Below are 10,658 nucleotides of genomic sequence, written 5' to 3'. Positions count from 1 at the left end.
AACGTGAGGATAGTGCATAGCCCTGCAAGTGAGATGAAGGAGCTTAGTCCTCAGGCATGCATACTAAACCTTGGATTGCAAGTGTTTTGATATGATCTTGATTTTTTTTATACACAAATGTATAACTCTTCCTACTGGTTATTGATGTATTAATCACAATTAAGCTAAACTGTCTCAAATCAGCAGGTCTGAGTTTTGTTTCCTGAAGTCATATATTTCCAGACTCTTTTAGCCTACTTATTTCTAACTAGATTAAGTCCAATCATACAAAATTTTATGGGATGCTCACTATTAATTGTTCTCAACTATACGGACAGGTGTAGCTGTCTTATGTGGTTGTAAATCGTTGTTTACTCTTAAAGAAAGAGCTAATATCAATGCTTTATCAATTTTACAAAATCCACCTGGAATGTGAAGTACTGAACTGCCCCTTTCAGAAGAGCATTTCAGCTACTAACACCTAAGGCTTTCCGGAGTGTCTGTGATGCCGAGCATGGGTTAATTAAGCCAAAGTTGTGCGCACCTGCAGGAGAAGGTATTATGCACACCTTTGATGTCGGAGAGGCAGAGATACGGAGTGTGCTTTGGAAGACAGCGCACATGTACTGAGAGGTGCACATCTTTATCATTTAAGGCTGTGTTTATCCAACTGGGCATATCCTAACCCCCCCAAAAAACGCAGACCGCGTGCCTTGGAGAGTTGTGGATATACCACGGGAGGGGGCGTGGCCTGATGCAGAGATGGGCGTGGGCACATGAAGACCCCGCCCGCCCCCTCCCGCCCCTTGGCCGGTGCTGGTGCTGCGGGCAGCGGGGGAGCGGCGGCAGTGCTGCGGTGTCGGCAGGATGACGGACCGCTCGGCCTTCGACACCAATGTCATCACCATGACCCGCTTCGTGATGGAGGAGGGCAGGCGGGCGAAGGGCACCGGGGAGTTCACGCAGCTCCTCAACTCCCTCTGCACCGCCGTCAAGGCCATCTCCACTGCTGTGCGCAAGGCGGGCATCGCCAACCTGTGAGTGAGCGAACCCTGTCCCTGTGTCTATACCCATCCCCATGTCCAACCCCATCCCCATGTCCATCCCTATCCCTGTGTCCATCCCCAAACCCGTGTCCATCCCTGTCTCTGTGTGCATCTCCATCCCCATGCCCATCCCCATGTCCATCCCCATCCCAATCCTGATGTCCATGTCCATCCCTGTCCACCTCCCTATACCCATCCTGTCCCCATCCCCATCCTTATCACCATCCCCATCCTTATCACCATCCCCATCCCCATGCCCATCCCCATCCCTGTGCCCATCAGCAGCAGCCCAGGAGGCACTTGGAAATAGTTTGAGATGCCTCCTTGTCCTGCCACCCATCCCTCCTCTCCTCCCCTCTCCAGAGCTGTTGCTGTAGCATGAGCTTGAGCTTCTCCCCAGAGGAGCGTGTTGTGTTGTGCTGCTCCTTCACCCAGAGGGCACACAGCCTTTGGTGGGTGATGGGCTTGCACGCAGACCCCCGTCAGGCTGGATGCTTTGAGCCAGCAACCCAAAGGAGCAGGCTGAAAGATGAAGCCTGCCAAAATATGGCTGGGTTACTCTCCTCAGTACCCAACTGCTCAAAATCAAAGCACCACTTTGTGCTATGAGGTGTTTAATCAAATTCAGTGTTGTAGGTTGTTTGTTTGTTTTTTTTTTCTTTTTCTCTTTGTTGCACCATAGCAATGTCAGTTTTTAGCAAGAGCCTTCATCAGGAACAGCAGTGTCTGCAGTCAGCCAGTCAACGCTGACACCCAGGGGCGTGGACTGGAGGAGAATCGGGAGGAAATTAGAGCTCTCAAAATGTTAAAAACAAAACTATTTGTTAATAACTACTTCCCCTAGGTATTTTACATATCATTGGTATGCCAAACTGTATGCTGATCAGGGGTTTAGACATGAGCTGCTTCATTACTTAATGAAAAATGCAGTAGAAAGAAAATGAATTTGCATCTACGTACCATGTAGTGGAAAATATATGAAGCAAAAGGCCTCTAGCAATACAAAGTAATTTTTATTGTAAAAAGTATTATTAGCATCAGAGCTGAAAAATTTGAAGTTAATAAAGTAGAAGCAACTGCAGGAGACAGTAAAAAAGTCCTGCTTTTTGTGTATTTGAACTTTTTTCTCTGTTTTGACTTCAGATTCTAAATGGTTGGGATAGTTTTTTAATTGCTATGTGCTAGCCCCTTCCCATGCCTCTTATGTCTGTCAGAAGAGACCAGGTTTTCCCATCAGTGACCTGATTTGTCACACCCAGAGGTTCTGTTCCTGCTGCTTTGCTGAGCTGCCCACAGGTTTGGTATCTGTGCCCACAGCCTTGCCTAACGATCAGATGCAGAAAAGCATTTGAGCTGCTGTGGCAGAGACGGAGACAGACAGACAGAGAATTATTCTGGGTATTTTTCTTTTTCTCTTGCATCAAATTAAAGAAATGCAGTACATTGTTGTATTCCTGAGTGCAGCGCTATTGCTGAAGACCAGAAATACCAGTATTGGGAGTAACTGGTGCACTGTACCTAAAGTACATAAGAGTCATCTGAATGTGTGCAGAGCATGGTCTCGTTTTGCTCTTCTTAGAGCTACACTTCCCGCTCTCTGTTCTGTGTGCTTTCAAAAGTGCCTATCGCAAAGTCTCCCTGTACTTCCTGATGCCAGATGGCTTGATTCTGATTAGCTGTCGGGACTGCGTTTGTGTTCCGTGTTTGTTTCTCAGCTTTACTCCCAAAGAAATGCTTACTGCGTAAAACCAAAACTGAAAACACTGAACCGTAGAAATGTTGATTTAAGTGAGAGCGAAATATTTGTTCTGAAATCCGAGTGTGATACGGCTCACCAAGAGCAAGTTACAGAGAAAAGTTATTGTGTAACTAGTGTAGTCAGGGTCATTGTTACTTTTTAAGTATAACTTTTCTAGCAAATCTTAGTTTTTTATGATAAACAGCTGTGCTGTTGGAGGCTACGATTGAGGGAGAATATTTAGGTTTTATGGTTAATGTAAAGTAACACAATTATTGTAATTCAGCCTTCACAGCCTGCTCTGGCTATGTCTGCCTGTATACAGTCTGTAGAAAAATGATCCCCTTTTTTGTGTTCCTCACATTTGATGTCTTCTAGATTTGCCACAACACAGATGATGTTAGCAGGTCTCAGCAAGAATCCAATGGACAGTAAATAAAACACAGTTTTGAAAAACTGAGATATCATCCCGTCTTGCTTTACCTTGCCAGAAATGGGATGCTTAGGAAGGCATAGTGCCCTGCTCTGACTAAATGCTCTCTCCTTCCTTTACTTTAGCTATGGAATTGCTGGTTCTACCAATGTGACAGGAGATCAAGTAAAGAAGCTGGATATCCTTTCCAATGATCTGGTGATTAATATGCTCAAGTCATCCTTCAGCACATGTGTCATCGTGTCAGAGGAAAACAAAGATGCTGTAATAGTGGAAGCGGACAAAAGGGTTGGTAGCTTTAAAAACTATTTGTGCTTGATTCCAAATTACAGTTGTATTACAATTGTATTTCTTCAAATGTAAGAAATTGAAACTGAGCTGAAAATTTCAGAGAACAAGTACTTTTCTGGAAGTGCAAATATGAGCAGTTTCTTGGAATTTTATTTTGTTTCATTATATTTTACTTGTGTGTTTCTCTGCCTCAGCATTTGTTCTTTCTGTCATTTCTTTTCCCAAGACATATTTTTTTAAATTTGTTTTCTCTGTGGTTCCTCTCCACCTTCTTTTTTACCCCACTTTTTCCTATTTGTGGGGGAAAATTCATGGTTTTTCCTCCAGATCTCTAGAGCTATGCTCTGAGTCAACCCAGCACTTCTGTAAAGCAGAATTGTCAGTAAAAGACTGAGTATCTGTTCAGTGCAGATCAGATCTTGGGCTTTTTAATTTAAGCAAATTCTCACAGAAGTCCATGAAAATAGGACTTAACAACAATGAAACAAGAAAAAATTTTGACTTTTTGGCCTAGGCATTACTTATGTGCACAAGTCTGCATACACTTGTTGAATGATCATAGTTCATTTTTCCTGGCTAATATTCTATTGTGTAAAAATCTGAGTTAAAAAATATATATATAGAGAGAGAAAGAAAACAAAAAACTTAATCTAATTTAGAAGGCATCACATTTGTTTTGTCAAAACAGTTATCTCTTTTGCTCCTTGTTGAGAAATCCTGAAAATTGATTCCATGGGCATTGGATGAGCAAAGTCTGCTTTAGATCTGAACAAATATGACTCCTTCACTGATCTTTGAGGGTCTGTAGGCTGTGAGCTAATGTGGTTTTATCAGAATTTCTACCCATATGATAGCAGAGGAAAGTACTTTTGTGCTTAAAAGGTATACAGGGTTAAATCAAATGAAGAGCAAATAGTCAAACACTGTTAATACACATGATTATTAAAATGACTGTAGGCAAGATAAGGGGAAAACAAGCTATTTAATAGGTAGAGCAGAATGAGCTATTTTCCCTGTATCAGCAATTTCCTGTACCTGCAGGAATCCATATACAGCAACGGGCAGAGACCGTTCTCTTTTTTCTTTTCTTTTTTTTCTCCCCCCCTTTTTTTTTGAGGGGGGGGGGGGGGGGGGGGGGAGGAGAGAGGGGGTCAAGGGATGGGAAGGAAAAAACAATATAGGATAAGACCACAAACTGGCTAAGGTAAGTTCTGAGCACAGGGTTTTGAAGTGGAATATGCAATAAAATGAAGTGCATAGTTTATGAATGTCAGGTGTTAAAGTCATTTTTTTGGTACCTCTAATTTTAGCTCTTAACACACTGATCTTCTTAAAACGTCTTTTTTTTTCCTTATAATTCAGAAAGCAATTTTATTAAAGATGAGAAAATGTAGCCTGAATAGTAAATATTACTGGAATTCCAGTCCTTCATAATCTATAACAGCATTTTAGTTAATATTGATTTGAAATTGTGCAAGAATATTTACATACTGAAGTTCTTGTATTTGGGGGAGGGAGGCAAAAAATGTCACTAACCTTATTGCTCTCTATTTTGTATTTTCTAGGGTAAATACATAGTCTGCATAGATCCTCTGGATGGCTCATCTAATATTGACTGTCTTGTTTCCATTGGGACCATCTTTGGCATCTATAGAAAGGTAAAATGCTTTCATGTAAGGCAGGAAAAAATATTGTTGTGCAACTTCTGGTAATTCATAATTGCATATGAAGACTTCATAAAATCTAACTAAACTTGTTTGTAAAAGAGGCTTTCAGGACAGGCTTTAAGTTAAATAAATCTGTTGTTTCAGACACTTGTATAAAACACATTTGTGAGGGATTTGCATCACTGTGTTAGAAGATGAGAGGTACCTCCATGTTCATGGGAGCCTGGCTGATGCTTAATTAGCCAGCTAGAGGAATTAGCCCTTACAAACAAAGCAGGTATTAGATTTCATGGATACCTTCACAGAGACAAAATACCATGTGTTTGTCATCTACCTGGGGAATGTGCTTTCCGGTTTTCTTGTTCTCTGTACTAATGGTCCTGTTAGCCCGAGGATAGGCTTCAAATACAAACCAGAGCTGAAACATGGCGTGTGCATTTCAAGTGTCTAATTCAGTGTGAAAGGCAGAACTCTTGTCTGAAGGAGCTTGAAATACCAGACTTGCATGTCATAAGAAGGGGGAAACAGTAAGTCAGATAAAACACACCCAACTGTCCGTTTTAATCATCTTTTGTATGTCGTCACACACCTCAAAGTAACTATTTTCAACTTCATTTTTATATGAAGCAAAGGAAAACAGAACAACCCTAGCTGCTTTTGATCAGCTGTGAACTCCATGAGTCATGTCTTGTTGCTTGCTTTTCAACTGTGCTCTGGAGAGTTGCTTCTAGCTGTGTTCATCATGACCTACGGGGAGGCACACAGCTCTATAATATCTCCTTAATCCTTTCCTGTTTCCTGCATTCCAACCAGGCTTATATAAGAGCATTTCTAGATCAATGTGTTTGTCTCCTCCGTGTAATTTGTACATTATATATAATGAATCCAGTAATATAACGCATCCAGTAGGAATCCTAGTTGTAGTTCATGGAAGCATTTGTGACACCTGTTGCCTGGGTACAAAGCAGAAGGCCATCCCTATCTCAAATAGTCCAGTTACATAACAGCTAGAAAAAAAAAAAAAAAAAAGATAAAAAAAGAAGTAAAATGAAGTTTGCTATGCTCCTTCTTATTCTAGGTGACTCCTGAGGAACCTTCAGGGAAAGATGCTTTACAACCAGGGCGTAATCTTGTGGCAGCTGGTTATGCTCTCTATGGGAGTGCCACGATGCTGGTACTAGCCACTTCTGCTGGAGGTGTCAACTGTTTTATGCTGGATCCGGTGAGGAACTCTTCTGTTTGCTTGCTTGTTTGTTTGTTTGTTATGGGTAACAAGGTATTTGTGTAGTAAGAGGTAAGAGCGTAAGAGCGCCTTGTCCATCAAAAAATCAAAGAACAATTTCCAAATTAAAGCTGACATGGAAAAATGAAGTCAACAACCTGTCAAAAATAATGTCAAGAGATTTTTGTATTCTCTCTGCCTGCCAAGGTGGGTGATTCAACAATGGGAAGACAGTCTGTGCAGTGAAGCGAATATGTGGCATGTGTCAGATAATGTCATATTTAAAATAAGCTGTTTTCAACCATGCAGAATGCATTTGTAGATTTTTCTGTCTTTTCCTTGATGCTAGAACCTTAGTAAACCTGAAGAAGCAGCAATATTTAACATTCTTTTATGTTTTCAGGCCTCACCATGATGAGTAAAAGAGTAAGTTACGTGTGTGTGGATGCATTAGACATTCTAGAATGCATTGACCGTAGGAATTTTAAAATCAAAGGCATATTGACCACAGCCGTAGTGAACCATCTTAGCATCATCAGTTAATCGGCACGTGCCACCTGCCTGTATTAAATTTTTAGAAACTGCAGTGGTCAAGCAGCAGGATATATAATGTGGTGCTCCCTGCTAAGTAAGTTTACGTAGCTGCATGTATTTTTGTTTATATTCAGATAGGAGATTTAGCTTTGTGCATGTGTGCATGTTATTTTTTTTGCTTTTAGCACTAACATTGAAAGTTACATCAGTGAAAATGAAAGAGCCCAGCTGTTGGTTACGGAGATTAGTTCTCTTCACTCCAGGCTTCTAGTTAGTGAAAGCTATGGCAAACTGGAGTTTATTAATGTGTATAGCTATCTGAAGATATCTGCACGTTGCTCCAGCTGGCACTGTCAGTTTCTGAATTCCTCAGAGCTGCACTTTGATTATAGGTCTAGCAACAGAGCAGAGAGCTAAACAAATTTACAGGCAACAGCATTTTTTGGCACAGAAAAATGAAAGAGAGCTTGGAATGGTAGCATGAAGAACTTTGCATGACCCTGGGATTCCTGCTCTGTGTTTTATGGATAAACAAAACACTTTGCATCTGAACTGCAATCACCACTTTTTCATAGGTACTGAATTGTTACTGAAAATGGAAGCTGTAGTGAATTTTTCCTAAGTTGTGTGTATGATTGGCTTTTACTTTGTAAATAAATGATCAACTAATATTAACAATTTGGTTTTCTTTCTTATTGTTAGGCAATTGGAGAATTCATTTTGGTTGATAGGGATGTAAAAATCAAAAAGAAGGGGAATATCTACAGCCTCAACGAGGGCTATGCTAAATACTTTGATCCTGCAATCACAGAGTATCTCAAGAAGAAGAAATTCCCAGAGGTAAGAGATCCAGCTTTTGGATGACAAGTTACACTTCTAATTTCCTACTTTACAATCAATGACTGTTATGAAGTACTGTTCCACAACTTGTTATTCTTTATCTATTTAAAATACATCTGTATATATGCAGGGCTGCTGGTTAGAGCTGCAGTTGATCACAGAATCACAGAATCATTAAGGTTGGAAAAAACCTCCAAGATCACCTGATCCAACCATCCCCCTACCACCAATATCACTGATGTGACCAGATATTTCACCATTCTTCAGTATTGTACTTCACACTCCCTCTTTTTTTTTTTTTCTTTTCTATTTATCTATTTTGTTTGTTTATTTATTTATTTACTTACTTATCTCCCATCCTTGCTGGGGACCTGAGTAATGGTGCTGGAGGCAAAACTGGGCATTTAGTGATACTGGATAGGAAGGCTCATCTGTTGTTGAAAGCATGTTTCCTACAGGTGTTAGATTGCTGCTGCATCGCTGCAGCGGCTGATTAGATGGAGAAGCTGAGCAGGGGTGGGCCATGTGCTCAGTGATAACACAAGCTGTGTTCCCAAGGGCCTCTCACTTGAAAGCCTCGTGTAGTTTCAAAGTCTGCTTAGTGGTCATGCAGGTTCCTACTATCAGGAGGCCTGAAGCTCTCAGGAGTGCCCATAAAAATCATGTCTGTTCTCATGCCTTCCTTCTGTCATCACTGCAGTTATTAGCTGGATAGCAAAGTGTAAACATTCACTATTGCTAAATGTTGATGGCTGCTCTTGACTTCCTGGCTTTGAAGGCAGAGTGGCATTTTCTTCTGGCATCTTGCCAGGCTTAAGGTGCTGTTTATTAGAATAATAAAAAGTACGGCCTGGGCTATATTGAGGAGCTAATTTTAGTAGTCAACTATGAACTTTTTGTTAGCAAAAGTGTTGTAAATTCAGGAGAAAATGGGTAAAAGAAGTACTAAAGATTGCTTCCTTTCTTGTTTTTATTATTTATGGATTATTTATGTTTTTTTGTTTGTTTGTTTGTTTGTATGTTTTTATTGCACTACAATAGAAGTCCAGTATCATTTACCACCACTTGGTCTTTTTGCTACTAGAAATGCAGTATTTTCTAAGGGCTAGAGCGCCGATGGAGAGCTGGGAATCATTTTCTGTTATTGGTATCACCACTCATCTATCCTGAAATCTTCTGTCTGTCTTTTTCCTCGGATTTTCCCATTTAGAAAATAAGGAAGAAATTGAATTTTTCTCCAAAGCTCCTTGGAATACTACAAATTACAATATGGATGAATTAGACATTAGGACCACTAAGAGCCCCTTCTCTTAGTGGTGGAAAAGAAGACTAACCTGATGTTCTCAAAAATTACACTTATTTAAATGTCTTTCTGTAGGACGGCAGTTCACCATATGGCGGAAGGTATATAGGATCTATGGTGGCTGATGTGCATCGCACGCTGGTGTATGGAGGAATCTTTCTGTATCCTGCTAACTCCAAAAGCCCTAAAGGAAAGGTAAACCCATGTAAAGGCAATTATAGAAGACGCTACATTAGATAGATATTTTACTGTCATGGATCAGTATTATGATTCCAGAATGTAATTCTTTTAGCTTGGTAGCTTACATCTCTGGTGTGCAGGTATGGCCACCCATTGCACAGTCACAAGTGAGAGCAGCCTGTTGTATAAAACACACCAATGTTAGCATTGCTGCTAACATGTGTCATCTGTACTGATTTCTCTTTATACCCAAACATATTCACATTATGGAACATTAGCAGGAATATACCAGGGGATGTGCTATTTAAGCCGGCTTCTATATACCGTTTCATCCCAAATCATGCCATACCCAACCAAGTGAAAAGTTACAAAGCAAAATAAACATCCCACACTGCACTGAGATTCCTATTTACAAGCTGGTATATCAGAGGCCTATGTGTATTGTTCTCCATAAGAAAAGCTCTGCTAAACAGAAACACGTCTGCATCTTGTACTTGGTGACACTGACTCATCTGGACAAACCATGCCTGGCTGCCTCTGCAGGACATCAGACAGTCCCTTATGGAAAAGCACACCCTTACAGGCTGACAAGGCCACTGTTTATTCAGCGAAGACCTTTCATCTGTTTTGTAATTGTCCGTAAATTATTGCTTCAGATTGCAGATAAGATGCAGTTACTCATTACAGAAACCTAATGGCACACTCAGGGGCAGTGTTTTTCTTTTCTTTCACACAGGCTTACATGATCTGCTGCCTTGTTAAAGATTGTGTCTTACATATGAGCTTTGTCTCTGTGTAAAGCGCACCATGCAAATATGAGCTATGGAGAAAGTCCTTGAATTGGGCAAATCCAGCATTCACTCTTGTATTTAAAAGAAAAGTCTATATAATTTAACTCTGGAGACAAGTTTATGTTAAATATGGAGTACTTGGATTGTTGACTGGTTTTTAACCAAATGCTAAATATTTCATGATTGTCACTATTGCCTGGACTGACCATTGCCATTTTGATTTTTATCCTACAGCTGAGACTGCTCTATGAATGCAATCCTATGGCTTTTGTTATTGAGAAAGCTGGGGGAATAGCAACAACAGGTCATCAAGCAATACTGGATATAGTGCCCGAGGATATTCACCAAAGAGTGCCTGTTGTCCTGGGATCTCCTGATGATGTGAAGGAGTACCTTGAGATTGTCAAAAAGCATTCAGCTAAGTAAAGAAGGCTTGCTGCAGTCAGAAAGAAATGCCTTACAGCTGAACCAAAGAACACACTGCAGTACTGCAAGACCGAACTGTCAGACCTCTGTAGCAAGAGAGCAAATGAGCCACATTTTCGTAATTTTTAAAGTCAAATCTTGTGCAACTGTACTGTGAAATGAAAGGCATTAAAAGATTTCATTAAAGGAAACATTAAGAGAAAAGCAA

The 10,658-nt window shown here is 40.5% G+C and overlaps 1 protein-coding gene across 1 annotated transcript; it reads left to right on the top strand.

Annotated features, from left to right (window-relative positions):
* Positions 1-780: 780 nt before the first annotated feature.
* LOC101802994 (fructose-1,6-bisphosphatase 1) lies at positions 781-10,658 on the top strand. Its single transcript, XM_005017240.4, has 7 exons — positions 781-1,016; positions 3,322-3,484; positions 5,053-5,145; positions 6,233-6,376; positions 7,613-7,750; positions 9,129-9,248; positions 10,259-10,658. Exons 1-7 carry the CDS (start codon positions 847-849, stop codon positions 10,448-10,450), a joined length of 1,020 nt encoding a protein of 339 aa, XP_005017297.1. The 5' UTR covers positions 781-846; the 3' UTR covers positions 10,451-10,658.

The sequence above is a fragment of the Anas platyrhynchos genome, chromosome Z (assembly GCF_047663525.1).
Source record: "Anas platyrhynchos isolate ZD024472 breed Pekin duck chromosome Z, IASCAAS_PekinDuck_T2T, whole genome shotgun sequence".
NCBI lineage: Eukaryota > Metazoa > Chordata > Aves > Anseriformes > Anatidae > Anas > Anas platyrhynchos.
This window is presented reverse-complemented; position numbering and strand designations above follow the sequence as displayed.